Source organism: Podarcis cretensis (assembly GCF_951804945.1).
Source record: "Podarcis cretensis genome assembly, chromosome: 13".
Taxonomy (NCBI): Eukaryota; Metazoa; Chordata; class Lepidosauria; order Squamata; family Lacertidae; genus Podarcis; species Podarcis cretensis.
Genome location: NC_137182.1, coordinates 756248 through 784218, shown reverse-complemented (window position 1 = coordinate 784218; position 27971 = coordinate 756248). Strand labels below are relative to the sequence as shown.

Sequence of the window (27971 nt, the reverse complement as noted above, 5' to 3'; positions counted from 1 at the left end):
TTTTCACTTATTATTCTGCGTCTTGCAGACCCAATCCACTTGTGACTGCATTGGAGAGATGTATGTTTGTGTCATTTCCCATAGTCCATGATTGTGGCATTGGAAGTGAATGCGTTCATATTTATCCGTTCCTAGACGACCTGCTCCTCCAGGCAACATCCCTTCAACAGGCTCATCTCCATTTGCAGATCACCCTCAATCTCACAGCTTCTTGATCAACTACAAAAAAAGTTGCTTGGCTCCATCACAAAGGATCATTCACTTAGGTACCCGGCTAGATACGGTTCAAATCTCGTGACTCTTCACCAGAGCAGATCAGCAAAATCTCCACAGCGGCAGCTTCAATCTTAAAGACAAAAAAGATGGCAGCCAAACAACTGTCAACAATTCTAGGTCTCTGCATGTGAGCCTCTCAGATTACACCTTGAGCGAAACACCACACAAGAACCCTGCAGTGGTTTTTACTTCTGCATCAATGAGAGATCATTCAAAATTGGCCCAGGTCTTTGCTCTTATCTCCTCAACTCAAACTGTCCATGCTGCGCAAACCTCCAGTCTTTGGAAAGGCACTCCATTCAGAAATCCCTGCAGCACTCAGGTAACCATGTTTACAAGGTTTAATCTCTCTACACTCAATGCCTCCGAAGGCCACTTACTCCATCAATTGCTAGAGTTGAGAGCAGCCAGACTGGCAATTGTTTGCTTCTCTCGTCTTCAACTCCATCACTTTGAACAGACAACTCAACAACAAAAGTCCACATATCTCATTAAGGAGAGACCTATTTGGAATCTCTCCAGAAAGAGATGGCTCTTCTCTTCAGTTGGGCTGAGAGTCAACTCCTCAGCCTCACGGCAGATCTTGCCACCGGTGACGGCAAACAGTTTGATTGAGCAGATCCCAGGTAAATCAAGGGGAATGGATACTGAATGAACAGGAGTTTCTTCAGATTGAACAATGCTGGGGTCCTCTACAAGTCAATCTCTTTGCTCACAAGCTAAACTGTCAGCTACCCCATTACTTTAGCAGGTTCAAAGACAACCAAGCAGACACCTGGGATGCCCTAATGACACCATGGCCGAAGGAATTATTATATGCCTTCCCTCCTCAAGCTATCATTCCGAGAGTCCTCTGAAAGATCAGGTTGGGAACAGCTCAGGTGGGTCTTGTTGCACCATTCTGGCCCCGCAGACCTTGGCTGTCAGAGATTCAGGCTTTCAGTGGCACCACCATTTCATCTTCCTGTATTTACTTCCAATTTACTTCGCCAGGAACCATTGACTTATCCAATCCTACAATGGTAGAACCTGACTGCATGGTGTTTGAGCGCTATAGACTGAAATATCGTGGTCTGGATGAGATTGTTATCTCCACCATTCTAGCTTCCAGATGTCCATCCGCAAGATGTATTTATCAATCAACATGGTCAGCCTTTACCTCCTAGTGTAAAGCTGTGGCCACACAGAGTTCTCCACTATCTCCAACATGGTCTGCAAAATGGTCTATGGCCTAATACTTTAAAATGTCACCTTTCCACCATTTCTTCGACTTTAAGTTCTGCTGGCTGTTCTTCGCTGTCACAGAACGTTGCTAATCAAATGTTTCCTCAAAGGAACTATGTTACAGCATCCCCCAGTGAGTACCGTTTTCCATCATGGAACTTGCATTCTGTTCTGTCAGCACTGCAGCGGCCTCCATTTGAACCACTATGCCAAATTTCCTTAAATAACCTTTCTTTTGGGACTTCCGGGTTAGCGCCATCGGCAATGGTGGAATTCCTCTGACTAAGAGGAACACACTCCGTGAAATTTGGGTATTGCCGCCGCGGCGAAGGCGGAGACCCCTTAAAAATCCCAGGCGGAGGAAGCCTGGAAACATGGGAAACCCCTTTTGGGGGGCTTCGAAACGACGTGGGGTGAGCGGCGCGGTGTTTTGAATCGACCACTATTTTTACGGAGTGAAGCCGCCCAGTCGTTGCCGGAGAGCGCTGACTTTTTCTTGTGGACAATTGGATTTCAAACAACAACCCGTGAGTAGAACGGGAAATTAGGTTTTTAAAACAATTTAATTTGGCAAGGAACGGGGGAAGGTCTAAACAGGAAGTCCACCTCCCCCTTTTGTAAATAGACTGAAGCAAAGAGTTTGTTAACTAAGGTCTTGGAAAGCTCTACGTAAAGGATTAAAACTTCACTGATTGAAACTATTACCTACACTCCCTTTGGAAGCAGGGGAAGCCTGCTGGAGAAGGTAAAATTTAGGAACTGAAGCGTCACGTCTCCAAACCCAGGAGAGGTCCGTGAGGAGCCCATCAACGGTGAATAGAAAGGTTTGACAGCTGTCAAATTTGACAGCTAGCTGTTAAGATACAAAGAAAGACTTTGTCTCCATTGTCCATTTTTGCGTCTAAAAAGAAGGAAAGGTAACTGGAATTGTTATTAATTTACTTTTGAGACTTTTGGGACTGTGCTGGAAGGATTGATAGACTGCTTTCTGCTAGAAGGAGTTTGGGGACATGGTCATAAGAATGCAGCTGGAAAGATAAAAACTCTGAGAAATTAGCTTTGACCTTGGACATTTCAAGGATGTCGGCGGAGAAAAAGGTCACGCTTGAATTGAATAGGACATTTTATCTGTTGGGAAAGCTGCATGAACAGATAGATGCCATGGCTATCAGCGTTGATATTTTGGGAACAAAAGTAGGCATCAGTAAAGAAGTCGACAAGAATCTGGCACAAGAATCTTTCTCCATTGAACAAATTGAAGAAGCAGAGAAGGAGAAAGTTGTTGTCAAAGTGATGCAAGGGGGAGCTTTAACCCTACAGAGAAAATTGGAGGATTACAAGTTTAGGCCTTACATGACTGTAATTAGGAGAAGCCAGTTTTTGGAGATGGGAGCCTGGCTTGATTTGGAAAATGAAAAGTGGAGAGATCACCCTATGTGGGGATCAAATGACTTTTGGGATATGAATTTGAGCCAGGAGGGGACCGAAGTTTCTGGGGCCTTTGGACTCGGAAGAAGTGTGAAACAAGATTGGGAATACTTTATGGGCCCTATTTTTAATTATGGAAATCTGGCAGACCTGATAAGAAGGAATATGACCATCGTTGGGTTGGAGCTCCCCCGAGAACTGTTTCTTATTATTAAAGATTATCAAGAAGATTGGCAGATGGGACATGAAAAAGACTTAAGAGGCCCGGATTTGAGATCTCCAGGTTGATGGACTGTTGTAAGCCGATGGAACTGTTGGCAGGGGCCGAGACCAGGGAGGGGAGATGGTGAAAGAAAACTGGGAATTTAAAGTGTATATATTGAGAATTATTTTTCTTTTTTTCTTTTTTTCTTTTTCTTTTTCTTTAAAAAAAAATGCTTTTAATGAGAGATGGAGAAATCGTGGAATGGAATTTTTATGACCCTAGGGGAAATGTCTTAAGAGAATAGGTTTAAATATATCAGTTTTAATGAGAAATAAGATTAAATAAAGTAAAAGTGGATGGCTAATTGGTGAAAGAGAGAATGGAAAATTACAGTATATTAAGATAAATTATTAGGATAAAAATAAAGATGAAGGATTTGCTGAAATATCTATTTGAACTAGAAAACAAAGAGGGGAGGTGTGAGGAGGTCAAGGAAATAAGTCATAGAAAAAAAGTATGTAAAGGTTTAACTTGGTTTTTTTCTGTTTTGATTGTATGTATTTTTTATTTTTTTTCCCTTTTTATCTGTTTTTTTTTTGCTCTTTCTATTTTTTGCATTTTTTCATGGAAATGTTTCGTTTTTGTTTTTTTTTGTATTGTGTTTTCTGTTTTTTACGTTGCAATGTTTTAAAACCTGAATAAATATTATTCAAAAAAAAAAAAAGAACCTTTCTTTTGAAATCCTATTTTTGGTTACGATACCTCAGGTGAGATGAGTTTCAGAACTGTCAGCCTTGTCGGTAGCAAAGCATTTATGCATCTACCATTAGGAGAAGGTGGAAGATCCCTCCTTTCTACCAAAAGATCTTACAAAATTCCACATTCGACAGGAACTCATTCTCCTGACTTTTTGTGCTGATCCAAAACATGCGTTGGAAAAGGCTTGGCACTCTTTGGATGTCCGCAGAGCCTTAAAAGTGTATATACACTAATTCTTTGTTTGTGTCTTTTCATCCTTCCACCTTAGGAGCAAAGGGCACTACAGTTTCCTTAGCTAGAGGGATTAGGGCGGGCATTTCCTTAGTTTATGATACTATGAAATTGCCCCACCCATCTCATATTTTGCTCAGTCCTCTGGTTCAGCCTCGACTTCTGCTGCCTTTATGGCTGATGCCACTTTACTAGAGATTTGTAGGGCAGCCACTTGGTCTCCTCCTTCCACTTTCACTAGGCATTGTAAGTTAAACTAAATGTCTTCAGCTGAGGCGGCTTTTGGCCATACAGTGTATACCAAGTTTTGTAGTCAGTGTGTAAGCCAGATTGGGAAGTGCTGTGGTATGTCCCAATCCACTGTTCCCAGCGTCCCATGAAATAAATAGAATGATTGGCTTACCTGAAGTATAGATTTATGAATTGGGGATGCTGGGGACAGTGGAACCCTCCCTATGATCGTCTACAGTCGCACTGATTTTTTTCCTTTAGGAGGGGTACTATTGACTCTGTTGCTTCTATTTTTATTGATTTATGAGCCAGGAAGGGAGGCAGGCTGCTATTATTGTTTCTGGTGCATTGGTGAACGTTACTGCTTGGCAAATCCGAAAAACTGAGGAAATGCCTGCCTCCCACAAGTCTTTGCTCTTGCCTGAGGTCATGTGAGAGGAAATACCCAATCCACTCTCCCCAGCGTCCCCATTTCATAAATCTACACCTCAGGTAAGCCAGTCGTTCTTTTTCCAATGTTATCCATTCCCAGATCCAGCAACTGCAGGATGCTTCATAATATAATTTAAAATCTGGCAGGGCGAAGCCTCCTCTCTCTTTAGCATCTGTTAACAATTTATGTTTTATCCTTGGTTTCGTTCCCTGCCAGATAAATCTAGAAATAACTTTTTGCCATTCCTTGAAGTGTCCTGTACTTCCAATCACCAGTATCACTCATATTCTTCTCCAAAAAGATAAATTCATCCTACCCGAAATCTCTAAATTTCTTTTTATAGTGGTACCTTGGTTCTCAAACTTAATCTGTTCCAGAAGTCTGTTCCAAAATCAAAGCATTCCAAAACCAAGACTCGCTTTCCCATAGAAAGTAATGCAAAATGGATTAATCCGTTCCAGACTTGTAAAAACAACCCCTAAAACAGCAATTTAACATGAATTTTACTATCTAACGAAACTATTGATCCATAAAATGAAAGCAATAATCAATGTACTATACTATAAAATAAGTATTGTAGATGATAAAAATTAAAATTATTTTTTTTCTTACCTGCACTGATGATAGTCAATGTTTGGATGGGGGGCTTTTATCCATTTCTGCAGTCACACAATCAATCAATCAATCAATAATAAAATGAAGAACAAGCCACACAAACAAAAATGCAAAAAGCCACACAAACGAAAAAGCCACACAAACAAAAATGCAAAAAATAGCAAAAACAAAAGCACCAAATGTAAGCTCCAAATATCACCTCAGAACACTGCAATTGGAAAGGGAAGGCTTTGATTACAATGGGGGGTGCAAATTAGCAGCGCAACAGTGAAAATGGGAGGAAAAAGGCTTTGATTACAATGGGGCAATGCAAATTAGCAGCTCAACAGTGAAAACGGAAGTTCAGGAGCATGTTCGGCTTCCGAAACAAAGTTCTCAAACCAGAGCACTGACTTTTGTAAGAACACTTGAATGATAAGCAGCGTTCAAGTTCCAAGTTGTTCAGGAACTAAGCTGTTCAAAAACCGAGGTACCACTGTATTTCTTTCCAAGTATTTATGTAATTGTCTTGAAATATATTTTAAAGTCTATTGTTTTTAGCTGTCAGTCATACCCCCCAGATATTTAATGTGTAAGTCTGTAAGTTTCTGGAAACATTATAAATGGGAAAACTTTTTGCCTCCCTAATTGACAAAGCTGGCCCACCTATGAGGCAAGGAGAAGCACCCGGCTCAGGCAGCGGAAATGCAAGAGGTGGTTCTCCACCTGCCCCACTGCTTCTCCTGCTCCCAGAATGTCTCCCTCTCACTGGTGAGAGGGGGTGTTCCAGCAGGAGGGGCCACCACTCGGCTTCCCTGTCTGCAGGCAGAGAAACACATCAGCAACGCTTTGCAAATGCCAAGTGTTATAAATGCCGGCCTGGTTGCTCAAGAGCAAACAGGCAAGACTTCCTGTTGGTGTCTTTCCAAGGCTTTATTATCTGTCCAAAACGTTCACAATGCAGATCGACTAGCAGAATCTGGGAGTGGGCAGTCCTTAAACTTTCCCCAGCAGAGCAGTTTTTTGACCCCCATCCTACGCCTCCCCTGGGCAAGGGGGGACCTGCCTCCCCCCCGCTTTGCTCAGGTTCAGTGTTGCGGCTCTCCCTTGCATCTTCCAAGCCCTGCATCCCTTTCCCCACTGGAGGCATGGCTTCGCTCCTCCTCGGAGGACAAGCTGCTTCTCACAATCTGTGGCGGCTCCCAACTGCCCTTCCACCTCCCGCCTCTGAGCTGATGGCAGTTCCCTGACACCAAGGCTCCTGCGGTGGAAGGGAAGGGATGGGGTGGGGAGGGGGAAGGAGGGAGAAATTCCCATTTTGCTTCAAGTGGTGAAATGGGCCCCTCTTGCCTGTTGGAATTAGCAGACGCAAGTTACTTGTAGAATCCTAGAATTGTAGATTTGGAACAGACCTCAAGAATCATCTAGTCCAACCCCTGCAATGCAGGAATCTCAACTAAAACAGCCGTGACAAAGGACCATCCAACTTCTGCTTAAAAACCTCCAAGGAAGGAGAGGCCACCCAAAGGAGACTGTTCCACAGTTGAACAGCTCTTACTGTCAAAAAGTTTTTTCTGATGTTTAGTCTGAATCTCCTTTCTTGTAACTTGAATCCATTGGTTCAGGTCCTGCCCTCCAGAGCAGGAGAAAACAAGCTTGCTCCATCTTCCCTGTAACAGCCCTTGAGATATTTGAAGATGGCTATCAGGAATTTGAAGAGGGTTGTTAGCAGCTGAACAATAATAATAGTAATAATAGTAATAATTTATTGATTATGATAATAATAATAATAATAATAATAATAATAATAATAATAATAATAATAATAAATGAAAGCATGGCCTCCTTTGGCTTGCAGGGGCTCTCCAGAGTCTGTGGCAAAGAAAGTTCTTCTCCATTACCAGCCACCTGCTCTTATTTTAATAGAGATGCGAAGGAATAAATCTGAAGCTCTCTGCGTGCAAAACATGTGTTCCGTCACTGAGCAACAATTTCTCCCCACGGGTTAAGTTAGACCCTAATGAGACTGCTCCTACGAACGCAGCAGCCCTTGCCTGCCTGCGTTTTCCAGCAGCTGGGATTCAGAAGGCAGAGCAGAGCCACTGTGGCTGGAAGCCATTGACAGCCATCCAACTTGGTGGCCATCGCTGCCTCCTGTCCGTGAGAGTTCCACAGTTTAACTATGCACTGTGTGAAGAAGGCCTTGTTCCACCAGCAGATATGAAATAGTGTTTCTCCCCCAACTTTCCAGGTGGAAGTCCGGATGACTTGGAAGACAGAAGAAGCCTTAACTTGCTCACGCCCCTCTCCCCTGCTGCTGCTGCTGCTTCCCGCCCTGACTGCTGTGTGCGCAGTGCCTTTCCATCTGATGTGAAGAATTTCTCCATATTCCATGGTGGGCCTGATGCAGAAGGCTGTCCAACTCCTCAGGATCCATTCCGCCCCTCCGCAGCTGTGGCTGTTATGGTCTCCTAGTTGTGCTGCAGAGCTGACCCCCCCACTCCAGCTGCCGGGGGGGGGGCGGTGCTGTGCCTGACACACTGGCCTTCTGGCTGGGGAATGGGGCACACCAACCTGCTCTTTGTTGGCTTATGAACAAAGAGAGGATGTTGTAGCAGATGAACTTATAGGCTGGTCTCTTGCAAAAAGACTTGTTGCTGTCTGAGGATGGAAAATGGAAAGAGGAAGAAACAGATTATGTTTACTGCCATATTGAAAGAGGAAATTTGACTGATTATTTTTTAAGAAAATTTTGATTGGCTGGTATTAACGTTGTGGATCATCAGTTCCGCCAAGACAATGTGATATATACTCTTTCTTTCTTTTTTAGGATCAAAGGAGATTTTATTGTTTAAGTGAGATAGTATGTGTGTGTGTTTTGTCAGCACACAGAGTAATGAGCATCCCATTTCTAGAGGGATAAAGCAATAACATCAGACAGTCCTCATTAAAATAGTTGTAAATAATCTGAGGGGTGGTTCCCCACCCCTCACTATTTACTGAAAAAAGAAGGGAAGTCTCACCTTGCCAGTATCAGGGCTGTGTAGAAACCCTGCTGGGTTCTCTTGCTGGAAGTTTAAGTTTTTTCTTTCTGTAAATAAAGGGGTAAATAAATAGTTTATATTCCTCTGATTATTTCAAAAGTTCAGTTGCAGAAGTATGTACCTATTTTTCCACAAATGTCAAACTTGGATGGATCAGTGAAGGAGCTTAGGGTCCCTGCCTGTGGTCTCCAAGCGTTCTTGGAGACAGACTCTAAGAAGCCTTTTTACCTTGTCACAATCTGTCAAAAGAAATCCAGGGTCGCTCATTCTTGCGAATGTACGGGGGGGGGGGGGCAGGTGAATTATGACCCTGCAAAGCCCCTTCCTTCCTCTTTTCCATTGCTGAGTCTCTGCTTTTGCCATCTAGGAAGCCTCTTTACCTGAACAAGTTCCCATGAAGGATCTGCAAGATTCTTTATTCCATAGTGAGGTTTCTCTGTTGCTGTTGTTGTTTCCTTACCCAAAGCCCCCATGTTTGGGATTCCTTCTTTGGATGTTAAGAAAATAGCATTACCCCTAAGTGCTCTTCCCAGAAATGTTCTATTTTCAGAAAATTAAAGTTTATATTGTCACAGAATTAGACAGATTTCTATTGCATTGCACAGATGTCCTCCATAGACATGCACACACGATCTGTGGTGGGCAGAAGATTTCACTGCTGAGTAGTGTCTCACAAGTTCACAGCCCTGTTGGGAGTACAAAAATGCATCTGCACTGGCCCTTAGGAACGGGCAGGGGACGTGTCCCACTGATCTAGGCCTAACCCTAAAGATGAGCATCCCCAATTTGCCCTTGTGGGCTTTCAGACATTTGTAACCTTTGTGCCAATTCCTTACGCAATTGGCTTTTTCTGCTCTTCCCTGCCCTGCCCCTCGTGGGTTTTGCAGTCTTCGGCTTATGCCCAAGCCCCATGCAAATGGTGCTGTCTCCCAATCAGCCCCTCCCTTTCAGGAGACCATTCCTCAGCTAAGTGGCTGTGCCTGGGATGGAGCACCTTCTTCCTTGGGATGAGGCAGAATAACCTTTGTACGTCCCCTGGGGATCTGCCCCTATTAAACCAGACACCTCCCATGGGTTCCTCTCAGAGCAGAAATAGCAGCAATATTTTGCCATAGGAAAACATAATATATTCTGCTCTGAGCACCACTAAGGATGTATCCTGGGGTCCTCGGTGCTGCTTAGCAGCATCCTCACCCCACTCCCAGCCCACAGGGAAGACCCAGTTGGCATGGTTTGGGAAGGGGATTAGAGAGATGCTGTCACAATGCCCCTCCTTTTCAAGTAGCTGTGGGTATAGATTTTCCCCCAGACCTTGCCACTCCCTAAGACTCAGGATATTTTGGTTTGGTCCTAGTCTGTTTGTTTTGTTTGCTAGGTGGGTTGGCTGTGCTGTAGTGGCAAACGTGATTAGCACCAAAATGCCCCTGAAGGTGCTGACAATCTTCCCATTTGCTTCGCTTAAAAAAAAAAAAAATCAGTTGATTTTGTCCTGGTGTTCTCATTTGGTTTGATTTCCACCTGTGACTCTAATGTGTGCTAGAAGCCTTTCCTTAAATTGCACTGAGTATGCACACAGACACACACACACACATCCTACAGACTCCTTCCCAGCCTAGCAGAAACCTTTTGCTGGGATGTGAGGGCCTGCAGCAAAGTTTGGGGCATCCACAGCATCTCTTTCATGTGGGGGGGGGGAGGCAGGGGGTTTGTTGGAATCTATGCAATGCCTGGATTCCCTGGGGAGCTGGCCCTGCACAAAGGAGCGGAATTAAGGTGGCATCAGGGCAAATCCCTCTGAATCTGTACACACACGGGTTCTCTTTTGTGCTTGTGCAAGGCACTGAAATTCTGTATTTTAGTAGTTTTACTACTAAGAAATGTTTGGACAACTATATCTGATTAAAAACGGCATTCAGAATGACTTTGCATGTCCATCTTTCATTTTTCTTTTAAACTATTCACATTTATTGAAGCAGAAGGTTTTCCTTCCCCTTTTCCTCCCCCATAGAAGACTCCACAGTCTGTTTTTAAATGTTACTCTCTCAGAACAGGATGGGGGGGGGGGGCAAGGGTTGTTCACCTGCAGCAGCCTTGCTTGCTGTCTCTCTGAGGTAGCCAGAAAGAGGGAACAGGTAGCTGAAGAAGGGCCCCAGCATCTCTGCCTTCTCCCCCCCCCTCCTATACATATAGTTTGGAAAGGAGAGAAGACTAGAGATGGGAGTTTGGCAGGGCCCTTTCTTACTCCTGAGGTGGCAGCTATACCATTTTCGGGCAGCTTGGGTCCCAGTTCCAACCCTTGCATCCTACCAGATGATGGCTGCTATGAAGCATAGCAAAACAATTCCACACATGTTGCAAGACCACAAGTTGCTGGCTTCAGAGAATGATCTGAATGAGTGTTGTGATGTGTTCACCACTTTGCTGAAGCTAAGCTGGTTGGCACCTAGAGGAAGATGCATAGACATGCAAAACAGACAGAGCAAAATTCATAAATCATAGAATTGTACAGTTGGACGGAACACAAAGGGCCATCTAGTCCAACCCTCTGCAGTGCAACTAAAACAGCTATGACAGATGGCCGTGCAACCTCTGCTTAAAAACCTCCAAGGAAGGAGAGTCCACAACCTCCCAAGGGAGACCTTGCCTGATGTTTAGCTGGAATCTCCTTTCTTGAACTTGAAGCCATTGTTTCGAATCCTACCCTCCAGAGCAGGAGAAAACAAGCTTTGCTCCATCTTTTGTGTGATAGCCCTTAAGATATTTGAAGATAACAATCATAACTCCTTTCATCCAGGCTAAATATACCCAACTCCTTCAACTCATAAGGCTTGATTTCCAGACCCTTAATCATCTTGGTTTCCCTTCTCTGCACATGTTCCAGCTTGTCAATATCCTCCTTACATTGCTGGTTCAAATCACTTTCACTCACTAGAATAAACACGTAGTTTTAATAACCTGGATGAGGATTCTCATGAGCCTGCCTTTTTTTTTTTTTTTAAATAAAATTTTTATTACGTTTTCAATTTACAAAAAAAGAACAAACAAAAAAGAAGAAAAGGAAAAACAATCCAACTTTCAAAATGCATTTTTACGTTGCTAACTGGACTTCCCCACATCTCCCTCACCCTGCATTCTTTACAATAAACATATCAGCAAATTATTACCTTGTTTCGTATCTTATTTATATCTTTCAAAATATTTTACTTCTAAATTTAAAGTACTTTTTGTCAATTATTAATACCTTAAAGTAATACATAAATTAACTTTAAATTTCAACTTTTTCGTACTTATAACTTAATCTTCTATTTTCCCAATCTAGTTGCAGGAGCTAGAATTTCCAAATCGTGCAGATTCTTAACATTCATACAACTTATAATGTTTTTGTAAATAGTCCTTAAATTTTTTCCAGTCCTCTTCCGTTGTTTCTTCTCCCAAATCTCGGATTCTGCCCGTCATTTCGGCCAGTTCCATATAGTCCATCAACTGCGTCTGCCACTCTTCCAGCGTGGGAAGGTCTTGTATCTTCCAATATTTTGCAATGAGTATTCTTGCTGCTGTGGTTGCATACATAAAAAGAGTTCTATCCTTCATTAACACCTTTTGGTCCACAATGCCCAGGAGGAAGGCCTCTGGTTTCTTAGGAAAGGTGTACCTAAACACCTTTTTTAACTCATTATAGATCATTTCCCAGAAGGCCTTCACTTTTGGACAAGTCCACCAAAGGTGAAAGAATGTCCCTTCAGCCTCCTTACATTTCCAACATTTATTATCAGACCGATGATATATTTTTGCAAGTTTGACTGGGGTCATGTACCACCTATATATCATTTTCATAATATTTTCCTTCAAGGCATTACATGCCGTGAATTTCATTCCAGTGGTCCATAACCTTTCCCAGTCATCTAACATAATGTTGTACCCAATATCCTGAGCCCATTTTATCATGGCTGATTTGACTATCTCATCCTGGGTGTTCCATTTAAGCAGCAAGTTATACATTCTCGAAAGTACCTTGGTCTTAGGTTCTAACAGTTCTGTCTCTAATTTCGATTTTTCCACCTGGAATCCTATTTTTTTGTCCGACTTAAAAACCTCTTGAATTTCAGCATAATGAAACCAGTCTTGCACCCTATTCTTTAATTTTTCAAAGCTCTGCAGCCTCCAGTTGTCTCCAATTTTTTCTATTATTTCCCAGTATTTCGGCCATCCGGCCTCCATATTGGGTTTTTTTCGAACCTTGGCCTCCGCTGGTGATAACCACCTCGGGGTCTTACCTTCTAATAAGTCTTTGTATTTTGTCCAGACCATAAATATGGCTTTCCTGACAATATGGTTTTTAAACATTTTATGAACCTTTACCTTGTCGTACCACAAGTATGCATGCCATCCAAAAGCGTTATTGTACCCTTCCAGATCTAGGACATCAGTGTTCTCAAGGAGTAACCAATCTTTCATCCAGCAGAAAGCCGCAGCTTCATAATATAACCTTAAATCTGGCAGGGCAAACCCCCCTCTCTCTTTTGCATCCGTTAATATTTTAAATTTTATTCGGGGCTTTTTGCCCTGCCAGACAAACCTAGAAATATCTTTCTGCCACTTCCCAAAACACTCCACTCTGTCCACGATCTGTAGGGTCTGAAACAAAAATAACATCTTCGGCAATACATTCATCTTTATAGCTGCAATTCGACCCAACAAGGAGAGTTTCAATCTTGACCAGATCTCTAAATCTTTCTTAATTTCTGACCAGCATTTTTCATAATTATCTTTAAATAGATTCAAATTTTTAGCAGACAGGTTTACCCCTAGGTATTTTACCTTTTTAACAACATTTAATTCTGTCTCTTTCTGAAACCCATCTATTTCCAAAGGTGTCAAATTTTTCTCCAAAACCTTGGTTTTTTGCTTATTCAATTTGAACCCCGCTACCCGACCAAATTCATAAATTAATTCTAACACTCTCTTCGTACTAGATTCTGGCTCCTGTAGTGTTAAAACCAAATCATCTGCAAAAGCTTTCAATTTAAATTGTTTCACTCCGACCTGTATTCCTTGTACCAACCGGTCTTCCCTAATCATGTTCAAAAGCACCTCCAGAACAGAAATAAATAATAGAGGGGATAGGGGGCAACCTTGTCGTGTTCCTTTTTCAATTTTAAACTCTTCTGTCACCACATTGTTTACTATCAGTTTAGCTTTCTGCTCTGAATAAATTGCCTCTATTCCATTTTCAAACCCCCGTCCCACTCCCATCCCTTCCAAATTTTTCTTCATAAACCTCGAAGAAATGTTATCAAAGGCCTTCTCCGCATCAACAAAAATTAACACTGATTTTGTATTGATGTTGGTTTGCAAAAGTTCCAAAATGTCAATAATATTCCTAGTGTTGTCAGACAAATGTCTTCCTGGGAGAAAGCCTGCCTGATCCTTGTGAATTACTTCGTTTAATACTTTTTTAAATCTACTTGCCAAAATGTCTGCAAAAATTTTGTAATCCACATTTAGGAGTGAGATGGGACGGTAGTTCTTAAGTTGAGTCTTTTCAGTTTCCACTTAAAGTGGAAAATGAGCCTGCCTTTTAAAGTCCAGCAACCTGAGACTGGAGGCACAGAATTCTTGCTCCTTTCAATGGAAAGGCCCTCCGCAACATCTCCCTGGCCTGGGACATACGGCATGAGTGTCTGCTGCTGCTGAAAGGGCTTTGGTTTGGGGTTGGAAAGCTGCTGACCCAGAACTTCTGTAAAGTTCTGGCAAGGAGCAGTGCCAACATGCTGATGGGCTGACTCGCAGGCAGGCTGTTAATCTTCTCCAAACCGTCAGCTGGGAGGCCTCTGCATAATGGCTCCGTATTGTGGAGTGGAGCCCTCAATATTGAAGTGAAAGGCAATGGGTGGGGTCTGCTGGATGGAGTTGCTGCTGCCTCAGCACCCCTCAAAAGCCAGGGCTGCGCTCAGAGGCAAGCGCATAAATAGGCGCCTGCTTCCTCTGCCTGCCTGCCTGCCTGCCTGTCAGAGTTTCCAACAGCATCTGGAAAAGGAGGTATGTCCTCACCAGACACATGGTTACCCTGGAGTCCTTCGCATAGCGCTTCCCTACCTCCAGCAAAAGCTTTTGAATGTCATCCCCCCTTTTGATCCATGTTATCCCCCCACAGCCAAAAAAAGAGGTAGATGAGACCTAAAGACAGTAAGTTGTATGTAACGGCATCTGTCTTTGTACCAGCGACAGCAGTGAGGGAAGGCCAGGGAGATGTTGCGGAGGGCCTTGGGAGGGTGGGGAACTGGAACACCAGGCAGTGGAATTCCAAGACTGAAACCTGAAGGAAGCTGCAAGTGAGGTGGTGTCTTGAACTACAACTCATTGTGGGTCAGTGGGTGGGCAGAGTGCTGAGAGGAATCTTACAGGGTTGATCTGTAGCAGCAAAAATGCAGTGTGCTGCTCTGCAGTTCCTTGAGGTGCAGAGCTTTGAGCCATGCACTCTTGGAGGAGAACCTTCCATGTGTCTCTGCCTCCCTGAAGCTTAGAATTGCAGTGTTGGAAGGAATCCTAAGGGTCAACCAGCTTCACCAGTAATAAGGAATGAGAAAAAGACCAGCTGGGTGTGGGATGTGTTTACTCTCCACCCCTGTGTCCCCTGTCTCCAGTCCAATGAAGTTGACAGTTGCCTCCATCACAAATAGGTTCCTCCCCAAAGCTCTCCTGCCCTTTTGGTCTTAAAGCTAGACAATAAAGTAGGAATGACCACTGCCTTACTTTGGCCAGTTCTTTGCAGGTCAATCTCCCAGAGTCCCTGGAAACAGGGAGTCTCCTTATGCAGATGATGATCTCTTCATTCTCATGCTCTCTGGCAGAAAGCCTGGCAGAAATCTTTGGCAGAGAGGATTTTCCTCCTTGGAGCAATAACCATCTCTAACTTGCACGGGGATGGGGGCGGGACAGGGTTTGATTGCAGACACCATGACTGAACAACAGACCCCTATGGAGGAGATGGCAGCTGCGGAGAGCCCAGAGGAAATGGGGCCAAATTACAAGGTATGGCAAGTGTTGAATTCATCCCTTCCCTGTCCCACAAAGCCCCTGAAGATTTTATACTGTTGCAGGTTTGGGCAGTCAGTCTGGATGATGCCCTGAGCCCCTTCTTGGGGTCCTGTACCCAGTGAGGGTAGAAATAAAGGGTTATATTGCTGAGCTGTTCAGACATGTTTCTCTGTGAAACAAGAAGCTTAGCTGGCTACTTAAGTGTCCTCAATGGCACACCCCCCAAAAGAGCTAGGTAGCAAGGGCAACAACTAAATGATGGGGCCCTCCAGGCAGATGTGGGGCCCTTTCCTCCACCCCTCTCACCTAACTGTTAAGTAAGAGAACAGTAGCCAGGAGAGAGAGTAAGTTTTGAGCTGAAAACAGGCTGGAAGCCAGAGACCCAGAGGCCTGCTTGCTCTGTGCTGGATCCCAAACTGTGACTTGACTAATGGAGAAACAAGATCCTTGGGAGTTTTAATGCTGTGAGTCCATCCATTTATGCTCATGTTGTAAATAATGTGTAAATAATGTCAATGCAGGTGGTGCTGTGGGTTAAACCACAGAGCCTAGGACTTTTCGATCAGAAGGTCGGCAGTTTGAATCCCCGTGACGGGGTGAGCTCCCATTGCTCAGTCCCTGCTCCTGCCAACCTAGCAGTTCGAAAGCACGTCAAAGTGCAAGTAGATAAATAGGTACCGCTGCAGTGGGAAGGTAAACGGTGTTTCCGTGCGCTGCTCTGGTTTGCCAGAAGCGGCTTAGTTATGCTGGCCACATGACCCAGAAACTGTACGCCACAGTCTCCATTGACCTTCATTCCAAGGAATGCAACTAGGTAAGCTCCTGGAACTCCTGAATTCTCTCACTGCTCAGAGATTGAATAGGGGGCATGTAACAATACATGGTGCATGTTTTACTAGAAGCAGATACCAGTGGTACCTCAGGTTACATACGCTTCAGGTTACAGACTCTGCTTACCCAGAAATAGTGCTTCAGGTTAAGAAATTTGCTTCAGGATGAGAAGAGAAATCGGGCTCCAGTGGCACGGCAGCAGCGGGAGGCTCCATTAGCTAAAGTGGTGCTTCAGGTTAAGTACAGTTTCAGGTTAAGTACGGACCTTCGGAACGAATTAAGTACTTAACCCGAGGTACCACTGTATTTTTTTCAAAGCTGGTTGTTCTAGATTTAGACAGAAGCTGGCACTCTTGACTTCTCCAACAAATCTTTTGCTTGCCAAGAGCAAGTCTGAGCACAGCCCGACCTCCATGTACCAGCAAACATGCAAGGAGTGATGTGATTACCTTTCCATAGCATGTAGTTTGTGGCCTTTGCCGGTGGCATGGTGTTGGGGCAGTTGTCCCAGGAGCAAAATCCTTAAGGGTGCAAAAACATTGACATTGCAAGCGTTGTAGCTTAGGACTCAGGCCGGAATTGGGATTGCTGGGCAATCGGCTCCTCTCGCACTTTGACCGGCAACCTTGCTCTCCCAACCCAGGGGACTAGTTGGGTCTCCTGCAGGACTCACTGCCCAAGTGGCACCTCTTGGTGAGCTGGATCAGGGCAGGTGGCGGGGCAGCACGCTTGCCTCCCATGACAGCTGGGTATGGGTGCTGCGCGGCCAACTTCTCACCAAGGTTGCCATTTCTGCATATCACTGGGCTAGGATGTGCCAGGCCACTGTCTTGCTAGCCATAGCCCTTTCAGCTGGGGTGGCAACTTGAATAAAAGTTGGGGGGGGTGTAAGCCCCGTCCCCATAATTGATCACATGATGCAGTGCACACACACCATTTGAAAGGCAATGCCTATCCACTTGGGGGGGCAGCCCCTCAAATATTTAAGGGAGGGCAAAGACCCCTTGGCCCCTAGGAGTTTACTCCTATGCCTGCAGTTGGCAGTTGCACACACCTCCTCAGCCCTCCTGCTTGCACCTTGCACTCAAGGGCATTGCGCTTGTCTAGGGCAGGGTATGGGTGCTCACAGGTGCATCCCTTCCTCAGGCCCTCCCTGCTTCCCAAGCACTGGGCTCCCCATAGCTTCTCCCTCTCCCCAGCACATACACTTTCCCCAGCCTCTCCTTTCCTGCCCAACAACAGCCGGCTGTGGTAGGAGGTGTTTGTGGGCATGTGCTGTGCATGTGTGCAAAGACAGCCAAGGGTTTCTGCAACAACGTAACTGGTTAGAGCCCACTTCATCGTTCTGGGCTGTCTGTGTAAACTTTCTGGTGGTTTATACTAGACCACCTTCTGCTCCTTTTCTTCTTTTTCAAGAGTTTGGATACCTAAATTCAACTGCCTTCCCAGTGACCTCTTGAGCCTGTGGCATTGCTCCCTATCTCTGGAAAACTCGTCTGGGTATCAGAGAGACCTGAAATCTCTCTCTTTTTAAAAAAATAATATTTATTAAGTTTTTAACAAAAAGAAGAAAAAGAATAAACAATTGACAAAAAAACACACAAAAAAATCCAAATACAATACAAAAACCGAGATTTAACATAAAAATAAAAAAGAAGAAAAAAATAAAAATCCCTCTTTCTGGTATCTTGCAATCATTTACTTATTTTCCTGACTTCCTCACACCTCCCTTTTTTGTATTCCATTTAAAAATTTGTTCAGCAGATTCATACCCTCTTAATTTACCCTTAATTATTTGTCCTCACATATTCTAACTCCAAATTTTCATCTAATATCAATCCCTTCATACATATTCTTATTTTTCCTTATTGCTAGAACCACTTAGTTTCATTTCAACGTCATTAACATTCAATAACAGAGAGACCTGAAATCTCAGGACCTGGGGTGCTCCTGACCACTCTGTACTTGAGGCAGCTGCCTCACTGTGTCTAATGGTTGGGCCGACTGCTGAAGAGCCTCTTGTGTTCAGATATGTACAGCCTGTTGGGGATGAATGTTCTTGCAGTGGCATCAGGGCTGCCAGGCTGGGCCTGGTGATGGTGGTTGCCTTCATCCAGTGATGGCCTGAAACCTAAGAGTGGCCCCTGGTGATGTCATGGTAGGAGGCCCAGGAAACAGAGGTTACTTGGGAGAGGGGAGTGAAGGAAGGCAGGGACCCCCCCCCCCAATTTGCAGCCAGCTCCTGCCAAGCTGAAGCTTGATATTTTTTCTTATTGATAAAGGTACTCTCACCCACCCTGAGAATCAAGTCCTCCAGCTGGAGGGGTCCAGGCAAACCCAGAGGCTTCAAATCAGACCTGGAGACCTGGCAATCATATCTTCAAGACCTTGTCGTCTTTCAAAGAGCTGGCCATCACTTGCTACATATTTGAACTATTACTTTCCTCGACACACACCTCTCCTTCACTTCCACCTCTTTTCTCTAGGGCTTTTGTTATGAGAATTCTAAGGTCTCAAATATAAATTAAATGTTCATAAATGTACAAGGCAAACACATACATACCATTTGTCTGAGAGAGCAATCCTAAAGCCATTTTGACTCTCCCAAATTGACCTCAAATATTTCTCTGCAAGGAGGAAGGAAATGGGAAATGCTCCCCATTGTCTTTTGCTTACAAATCCTGTCTTAAGGGCACATATTTGTGTATAAGGGTGAGCCTGGCTGCCCAGGTAATGCCCAGGTAATGTAATCAGTGCAATCAGTGACCATTATCAGGTATCCTGGCAGACAGGATTTCTGCTGTAGACCACCTCCTGTGATTTATTTTTGCTGTAGACCGCCTCCTTCTGTGATGTATGTATGATGTTTTTTGGGGGGGGTCCTGAGCTACAGGGTGGGCAGTTTCAAAAGTCTGTATAAGGACTCACGTTCCATTGTTCAGGGTTCTCTCCTCCCTCCTGCATGTGGGGAGTGGGGACCCTGTTGCAACAGTTAATAAAGATCAGACTTACTAGCCACTTTGCTTCTGTATATACTCTGGTTGGCCTCTGTTATTTTCTCCAACTGATAGGAAACCCACTTGGATACCCCATAAGGGAAAAGGAGCAGTTTTTTTTCTTATAAAACTTTCTTTAACAAAAGTTTTCCTGCACCTTTCTTGGGCCCCTTGTTAGAAGCTACTTTTTGAACACTGTCCCCCTGCCTCTGTGGTTGTGTCCTTGTTGTCCCTGAATAAAGTCTTTCAAATTTCTCCACAATTGTGTCTTAATTGTGATGTGGTGCAGTGGTTAGAGTGCTGGACCAGGGAGACCCGGGTTCAAATCCCCACTCAGCCAGGCCTATCTCACAGGGTGGTTGTGGGGATTAAACGAGAAGCGGGAAGACTATGCATACCACCTCAGGCTCCACGGAGGAAAGGTGGAATACAAATGAAAAATAAGAGCTGCTGGAAGCTGCAAACATATTCAGAGAGTCTTCATTCTTTGGCCTTCCCTCCTCCACACAGAGAGAAACAGCTTTGTCTGTCCTAAAAGTGTCTGTGTCACCTTTGGTGGAGGGCATCTCAATTTGGGAATGCTTTTTTCTCCCCCTGCAAACAAGCTGGCTGATAGCTTCTCTCCCAAAACTGTTTCTCCATCAGTACATGCTCCTTTTTGAGGCTCTTTACCCCTTGGTGGCTGTTGGGCCACTTGGCTTCTGTGCCCTCATCTAGGTCACCCTCTTCGAGATGGAGAATTTCCAGGGCAGGAAATGTGAGCTCATGGATGAGAACCCCAACGTGACGGAGAAGGAGTTGGACAAAGTGGGCTCCATCCAGGTGGAGGCTGGCCCGTGAGTACCAAGCATGGGAGAGAGCAGGGAGCCACACCGGGCTAGAAGCACATGTCTTGAAATCTGAGCATTCTCAAGGAAAGCTAGATTTTAAAAGCACTCAATTTTGATTTGGGTTTTATCCCAGAAGCTTTTGTGAGGAGTAAAAGTAGTTTGAGAGGTGTATAATGCTCCTAGTTGCCCCCTGAAGGCACCTCTTTTCTAGTTCTGGACTGCTGGCAATGTTCTGGTTGGGGGGGTGCCAGTCAGGAAAGGCCTGGGGGCTGCAAAGCTGCAGTGAACTCCCTTAGGCCTCCTCAGCTCTGTGCAGCCAATTACAGGCAGCTGTGTGTCCTTAAAAAAAAAAAAGCTTTAAATGCTGTGCCCAGGTGATCCCAAAGGGAGCAAGAGGTGAATTGGCTAAGAGGCTGAGCTACAAATCAGGGAATTGCTCCCCTCACAAACTCACTTCCAGAATCATAGAATTGTAGAGTTTCTAGAAAAATAGATGCCAGAACTATTTGGCACCTAAACACCTCCTTTGTTCTCTTATAATAATGGCAATGGAACCCGCTCTGAATATGCCGGAACTGAGTTCTGGTGAGTTCCAGCTGCAAAAAAAAAAAAAAAAGAAGAAGAAGAAGAAGAAGCCCTGGTTGGAAGGGACCCAAAGGGTCATCTAGCCCAACCCCTGGGCAATAATTAACCTGGCCCCTCAGCCTTCCTGTCTGAGTTATGGGGATAAAATTGGTACTGATTCTGATAACTGCTGTTTTTAACCTGTGTTTTCTTTATTGACAATCAGCGCAGCTTCTAGAAGTCTTGTTCTGGCTATGTTAGGCTCTCGCAGAAAAACCAAGAGTCATGTGGCACTGCCCACTTCCCAGGGCTCCTTACCTATAGAAAGCACAACCCACTAAGGAAGAGAAGAACAAAAAATAAAATTAAAATCAGAACAGAAACAATTAATTTTGCATATTCCCAAAATCAGGTTAAAACTTTACATGGTTGGGTCTAGGTCAGAGGGAAATTAATACACAAAAGTTAGAGGTAGTGTTACAGGGGCCATTCACATGTTGATAACACAGACATTCTGGCAATGGGTAGCAAATTACCTTTTGCTGGCAAGGAAAAAATAGATATAAAAGAATAATTTCCTGGATGCCAACATCCAGGTTTGGGGCATGTACTCTCTGATGAGACAAACCCAGCAGAGATTTAAAATCACAAAATATACAGCAAAGTAAAGTGAGGAAATATGGGCTGTTAGATATGCCCTTCTGAGTTCCTTCCAAAGTTCCCCTCTTCCCCAGTATAGAAAAAGACCACATGTTTAGTAAGTTAAAAATGGTTTATTTACAAACTTCCTAAAGATCACATTCATGTGCTTTTCCATACAGTATTCAGAAAATGCTGCACAGGAATTCAATATTGGCTTGTGATAGCCATGTAGTCTGAATTTGGAGCAACCTCTTTACACGCCAAGCTTCTCAGGTTGACTGAGGAACAACAATAGGTTTGATTCCTCCCACAGGTGGCTCGGGTTTGAGCGTCAGGCATTCAGTGGCGAGCAGTTTGTGTTGGAGAAGGGCGACTACCCTCGCTGGGACTCCTGGTCCAACAGCCACTGCAGTGACAGCCTCCTCTCCATTCGCCCCCTGCTGATCGTAAGTCACAGATATTTGCCCACGAAAGGGCAGTGGCCATGGACTAAATTATGTGTATCTGTTATTGTCCTGACCTACATTGGGGGAGGACACCCCAGTGCCTTGGGCAGCCCTTGTATGCCAGCTTCATGCTCCCTTTATCATATCCTGTGTGTTTGTTCAGGATATTTATCCTTCTAGCCCCATGCTGTCCACTCTGGTTGGCAACAGCTTTCCAGGAGCTCAGGCAGAGAGCTTCCTTCTCATCACCTGCGTTCTGTATGCATAGCAAATGTCCTGGTACAGCCCCTCCCTCTTCATTGTGAATATGTGGTTCATTGTGAATATGTGGTTCAGCCACCCCCACTCCCATCACTTGTTCCCATTGCAGGACAGTGCAGACCACAAAATCCACCTCTTTGAAAACACCAGCTATGGGGGCAGGAAGATGGAGATCGTGGAGGATGACGTCCCCAGCTTGTGGGCTCATGGCTTCCAGGACCGCGTGGCCAGCATTAAGGCCCTGAATGGAATGTAAGGAGGGAGCGGGGCGGGGGGGGGGAGGCAAATCCTGTAGCCCCGTGCGAAAGGTGGAGGGGGTGCCTCTGCTTCAGAAGGGGGCTTCTTTGCACAGTTGCTTCTCTTGGAAGAGCAAATCCCTAAACCAGCTTCCTTAGAATTAGTATATAAAGCCCTTAACAATTTGGGACCAGCTTGCCCCATATCTTTTCCCCCTTGACCGCTGCAATTGGCAGATCTGGCATTCTTGCAGGGGCTGCATAATATCTATTCCACATTTGTAGGAAATGGATATTTTAGTGTGGCAGCACCTACACTCTGGAACTCCCTTCCTATTGATATCAGGCAGGTGCCTTCACTGTACTCTTTTTAGCACCTGGGGCAGATCTACACTCAGGGTTTTTAACCTTGTTGTTGTTTAGTCGTTTAGTCGTGTCCGACTCTTCGTGAACCCATGGACCAGAGCATGCCAGGCACTTCCACTGCCTCCCGCAGTCAGACTCATGTTGCTAGCTTCAAGAACACTGTCCCACCATCTCGTCCTCTGTTGTCCCCTTCTCCTTGTGCCCTCAATCTTTCCCAACATCAGGGTCTTTTCCAGGGGTTTTTAACCTTAAGGAAGGGCTAAGAAATGGTTTTGACAGCCACAGGACACATTATGTCCTAATGAGTTGTTGAAAGGTGACACCAGAGGGCACTGCAGAGCAGCCAGCAACCGGCAGTAGGAAGACAGCCGCTTTGACAAATAAAAAGGTAAAAAAACCTGTGACGTTTTAGAATGATATATCTCTGTTAAAACGATATAGAACGATATAGCCCTGTTAAAAACATTCTTGTTTAGCCAAACCTACCCAGTTGAAAGTTAGTGTTTTAATCCGCTTTTAGCCTTTAACTTTTTGAAAGTCTTAAATTGTTATTAATTCTTCTTATAGACAATTTTATTGTTTTATCTTTGTTGTAAACCACTTTGAGGGTTTTCTTTTTTTACAATCAAGTGGAATATAAATTGTATGAAATAAATAATGATGGAACTCACTGAAGGTAATCCAATCGATTTTGGCTCATTCTGGCATGTGGGCTTATCCCCCCCCCAAAAAAAAAGATGAAAAGAACAGACAGGAGGCACAGAAACCCCAAAAATGCAGGAAGGAGGAGCTGGTTCTCCAAAGTGGTGGCTCTGAGCTACTGACTGCAGCTCAAACACATTTGGAACAGAATTTCCTTCAGGAACAACCTTCAACTTCCTGAGCCATTTTGGCGTTCCTGAAGCAACCCCCATAAATGTTTCTGCCAGGACTTGCTCTCATTTTAATTGTCCACACACCTTGTCCAGGCCCCCTTTTGCTCTTTGTCTTTCTCTCCCAGTCTCTGGCCTCCATCTTCACATTATTTGAAATGTGAGGAACAAGGGCCAAGACTATTAGCGTGGGTCTTGCTCTTAAAACCTGTCTCTCATTATAGATCTTTGTAAGCTACTCTGATAGTCTTTTCCAGCCAAAGAATTTGGGGTGATGGCAGTAAAAATGCTTCAAATATTATAAATGAATGTAATACATAGTTGGCTCTGGCCAGTGAGAAAGATCTATTAACAATCATGCTTATAACCAGAGTGGCTGGTGGGTGCTTGAATATCTTTGGGCATTTTGGTCTTATATATTTTATTAATCAGATGTCCAGTACAAATGCTCTCTATGTGCTGCATAAAATGAGATTAAAACAGAAAAAAATGCAAAGCAATAATATACAAGGTCTGGGAAAATAAAAATGGATTGGTCTCTGGTATTTTTCCCTGGGGAAAGCATTCCACAAAAAAGGGAATTAAAAAGTGACATGAACAATGAAAAATGAAGAGAGTTGGATTCAAATTCTGACTAAACATTAGGAAGAACTTTCTGACAGTAGAGTTGTTCAGCAGTGGGACAGATGACCTCAGAAGGTGATGAACCTTCACTGGAGGTTTTTTTAACAGATGTTGGATGCCCATCTGCCAGGGATTCTTTAGTTGCGATTCCTGCATTGCAGGGATTTGGCTTATAGTAAGGTTACCAGATTTTTTTAAAATGAATCTGGGGACACTATAAATACATACATACATACATACATACATACATACATACATACTACATGTTCAGGATGTTGATGCTGCAGCAATGTCGGTGGCCACCTTGACCTCAACCGCCATGTTTTCCCTTCCTCCGAGGCTTCTATCTCCTTTCTCCATGAGCCTGGGCAGCCCCTGAGTTGTTGGTTCTTCAGTGGTGGTGGTGGGGGAAGCGGTGCTCAGTGGGTCAGGCATGGAAGGCAGAGGAGGGCCGAGAGCAGCGGCAGTGGCTGGGGCAGCGCAATGCCTCCCTTCCCATTGGAGCAGCCCCAATCCCATTCCTACTTGTGTGCAAGCAGGAGGAGGCGGGGATCCCTCAGCTTCCTCTTGCCTGAGAGATCCCCACCCTGTTCCTGCTTGCACGCAAGTAGGAGTTGGGAGGCTGCTCCGGTAGGCATAATGAAGCCTCCCTTCACAGCTTAATTGCTGGGGTCAGGGAAGGTGGAAGTAGCTCGGAAGCTGCACCTTAGAGCCCCTGCAGCACCATCATATGGGGATTTCTGAGCAGCTCCTGAAGCCAGCCAGAGCCAACCGCTCCAGGCTGCTGAGACTGCCGCTGCTGCGTTTCCCGGGGATATTAGATGAAATCCAGGGACATTATTCGCAAATGCAGGGACTATCCCAGGGAAACGGGGACTTCTGGTAACCCTAGCTTATAGGGCCATTGAGGTCCCTTGCAACCCTACAGCTCCATGATTCTGTGAGTCTATGAGTTGAAAACTGTAACAAGCAGCACAGGTGGCCATAAAATGCCCAGGAAAGCATCTTGAAGGACTATTTGACCAGTACTGAGATGTAATTCACCCAGAGGACACTGATGGGTGAGCAATCTATAAATGAATGAATTCCTTTGTAGCATTTATATCCTGCTTTTTTCCAGTCAGATGGCCTTTGTGGTGGCTTAAATGAACTAAAAATAACCCAAAAAGACATAGTAAGCAAATTAATTAGAGCCTGCATCACAAACAAATCTCAGAGACCTGGAATGTGTTGCTCAAAACTGAAGGATATGCAAGCATAATCAAGGATTGGGTTTTAAAATAAATAGAGTTTGAGGATGTCCTTAAAATCATGCCCCCCACCAATGCAAATAGCAGCCCACAGGAAGGGGGCAGAGGGCAGGCTCCAATCCAGCTTATATTATTGTAACCAGAGTTTGGAAAGTTCATTTTTGAAAGGAACTAATACTAGATCATGCTTGACATGCCCCAACAGAAAGTAATTCCAGTTCATGTTTGTCCCTTTACAAAACAAAGTGGTTCAGCTCCCAGTTTAGTTCAAGTTGTTGGCATCTGTCTTTCTCGAGAAAAAATGGAGTTCACGTGATGCTTCTGAATACCAGTTGCTAGAAGCTCCTGGTTGAGGGCTTCTCCCCTTTAGTGCATCTAGGTGGCCACTGTGAGAACAGGATGCTGTACTAGATAGCTCTCTTTGGCCTGATCCAGTAGGCTCTGCTGATGTTGTTAAATTCATCTAAATGATCCTCCGGGGCGGGAGGGAATTCAGCATTCAGGATGTCAGCAGCTACTGTACTGGTGTGACATATACTTCAAAAGACATTGAACCACACAGACAGTGGAACTCAATAAGTTCACTTCCCTCAACAATTACGAACTTAGAGAGTAAAAATGTGTGTAAGGAAATGAAATTGAAGATAAACTAGAAACAAACCTAGTTTAGTTCAACCAGAAATCATGGGAACTACTTTTATGCATAGTTCAGAGATTTTTGAACTAATTCTGTGAACTAATTCTAACACACATTCTGCCTGAATTTGCCTTTGAATGGCACCTGGAAATTAAAACTGGTGCAAGATGATCTTATTTTCCTGGTACTTGTGCTGACGTCTAATTAATTTCAGGACCCAATTCAAGATGTTGCTAACTCCCTATTAAGGGAAACCATTCTTTCTCCAAGCTAGTGCCCAACAGACATTGCTGGACTCCATTCATGGGTGTAGCCAGGGGGCAGGGGGGGCACTGCCCCCCAGATCAGGTAAATCAATAAAAATACATAACTAATGAAGGTTTGCCCCCCTAACATAAATCATGGCTACTCTCATGACTCCATTTCCCATCAGTCCCAGCCAGCATAACTGATAATCAGGGATGATGGGAACTGTAGTCCAATATCACCAGCTTGGGGAAGTGTGCCGTAAACCGTTTGGGACACGGCCTTCTTCCATATGAACCTGACAGCCCACCACGTTTACCTTGGGACCTTTGATCCAGGTTCTTCCACCAGGAGAAGTACATTTCGTTGGGATACAGGAGAAGACCTTTTCAGCTGTAATACCCTGATTGTGGAACTACTTCCCAAAAGACGCTTCATGTGTGTGTATCCTTTTCATATTTTACACCAAGCTTTTTCAACTTTCATACCTAACCTACCATATAGCTCTGTTTTGTTGACTCTTATTATGTAAATGAAAATTTCATTTTGTAAATTGTCTTCGGAGAGGAACTGTTGAGAGCCCAAAGGCAGTAGTTCTGACTTCAATGGATCTTTGGAAATGAGTTGGATGAAATGAGTTTGGAAATGAGTTTGGATCTTTGGAAATGAGTTGTTACTGCGGTGAGCTGTGTTGGGAAGGATGCCTGGCTGAGCCTATCCTGATAGGTCCTCCTTCTCTTGCCCCTCTGTCTCCATAGATGGGTGGGATATGAGTATCCCGGGTACCGTGGCCGCCAGTACGTCTTTGAGAAGGGTGAGTACTGCCACTGGAATGAGTGGGATGCCAGCCAACCTTTGATCCAGTCAGTGCGGCGCATCCGGGACCAGCAATGGCACAAAAGAGGCTGCTTTGAGGAAAGCTAAAGTAATAGCAAGTCACATTCGTCAAGGAGAAGAAACAGAAATGAGACCCTCCCCTCCCTGAAGTGCTGGCAAAAGGCTGTGTTTTGCTGTCTAAATAAAAATAAAGCCTAATGTTCTCAATAAAGTTCTGAGCCTCCAAGGCTTCTGCTCTTTGCTGTGTCTCCTCTCGTTTGTCACTTGATGGCAGAACTTTGCAGGCAGCAGGTCCCCTGTTCAGTCCTCCACCGCATTAGTTAAAAAGGACCTCAGGTGTTCACAGGGCTGGGGATGGCCACAGAGAGTGGACACAGCGATGGGCTAAGTGAATCTGGCACACTCTAAGGCAGCTTTGAATGTTCCTATGGCTTGTTCACTGGGAGCAAAGGTGGTTCCTGCCAGATTCTTAGGTAATATCACCATCAAGACACGTGATCTTAAAACACATGGGGAAATCAAAGTCTTCACCTTGTGCCAAAAAAAGGCCATAATGCAAGGCTGCCAGTACTTAGCATTGGTTCATCCAGTTTTGCCCTTGCACTCACATCAGCTCAAGCTCCATCCATCATGTCTCTTAGGAGGTTTTTTTGTCACACACACACACACACACACACACACACACACAGATATGCAAAAGTTCATACCCAATACATAGTATATTTTTATAATACACTGAAATAAAAGAAATGCTTAATCTAAAATGGAATGGAGGCGGAAAAAAGGAAAAAAGGGGGGAAAGGGAAATAAAGGTCTGGAGGTGGTCTGACCTGCCTGCCTTCCAATTGAATTAAGATTCTCATAAGGGTG

General features: G+C 44.4%; 2 protein-coding genes and 1 long non-coding RNA gene across 10 annotated transcripts in view; 2 read left to right on the top strand and 1 right to left on the bottom strand.

The window, feature by feature from the left end:
• KIAA1671 overlaps nt 1-10346 on the top strand; it is a 125690-nt gene extending 115344 nt beyond the window's left edge. For 6 of the 8 annotated variants that reach the window (XM_079949197.1, XM_079949196.1, XM_079949194.1 and 3 more), the window contains one exon: nt 7633-10346. The gene's annotated coding sequence lies outside the window, so the exon portion shown is untranslated. Of the gene's footprint in view, nt 1-135; nt 599-7632 lie in introns of all 8 variants that reach the window. The other 2 variants (XR_013832404.1, XR_013832405.1) reach the window with 1 other exon arrangement.
• LOC307201155 lies at nt 605-14015 on the bottom strand. The gene is made up of 3 exons (XR_013832595.1): nt 14001-14015; nt 3862-11406; nt 605-1728 (listed from the first exon to the last, which is right to left on the bottom strand). It is a non-coding gene; the product is annotated as an uncharacterized lncRNA (long non-coding RNA).
• A 281-nt stretch (nt 14016-14296) lies between these two features.
• LOC307200947 (beta-crystallin B3-like) lies at nt 14297-27338 on the top strand. The gene is made up of 6 exons (XM_079950046.1): nt 14297-14464; nt 15365-15457; nt 20008-20126; nt 21640-21772; nt 22143-22285; nt 27023-27338. The coding sequence occupies exons 1-6, from the start codon at nt 14312-14314 to the stop codon at nt 27186-27188; spliced, it is 807 nt and encodes a 268-aa protein (XP_079806172.1). The 5' UTR covers nt 14297-14311; the 3' UTR covers nt 27189-27338.
• The last annotated feature ends 633 nt before the right edge of the window (nt 27339-27971 follow it).

What these genes read in the sequence shown, in the direction of transcription:
- LOC307200947 (XM_079950046.1), top strand. Translation starts at nt 14,312, where the DNA reads ATGGGTGGGGTCTGCTGGATGGAGTTGCTGCTGCCTCAGCACCCCTCA. An exon ending in AACAGCATCTGGAAAAGGAG is followed by an intron (nt 14,465 to 15,364) that starts GTATGTCCTCAC and finishes GGGGCGGGACAG; the next exon opens with GGTTTGATTGCAGACACCAT. An exon ending in CCATTCGCCCCCTGCTGATC is followed by an intron (nt 21,773 to 22,142) that starts GTAAGTCACAGA and finishes TTCCCATTGCAG; the next exon opens with GACAGTGCAGACCACAAAAT.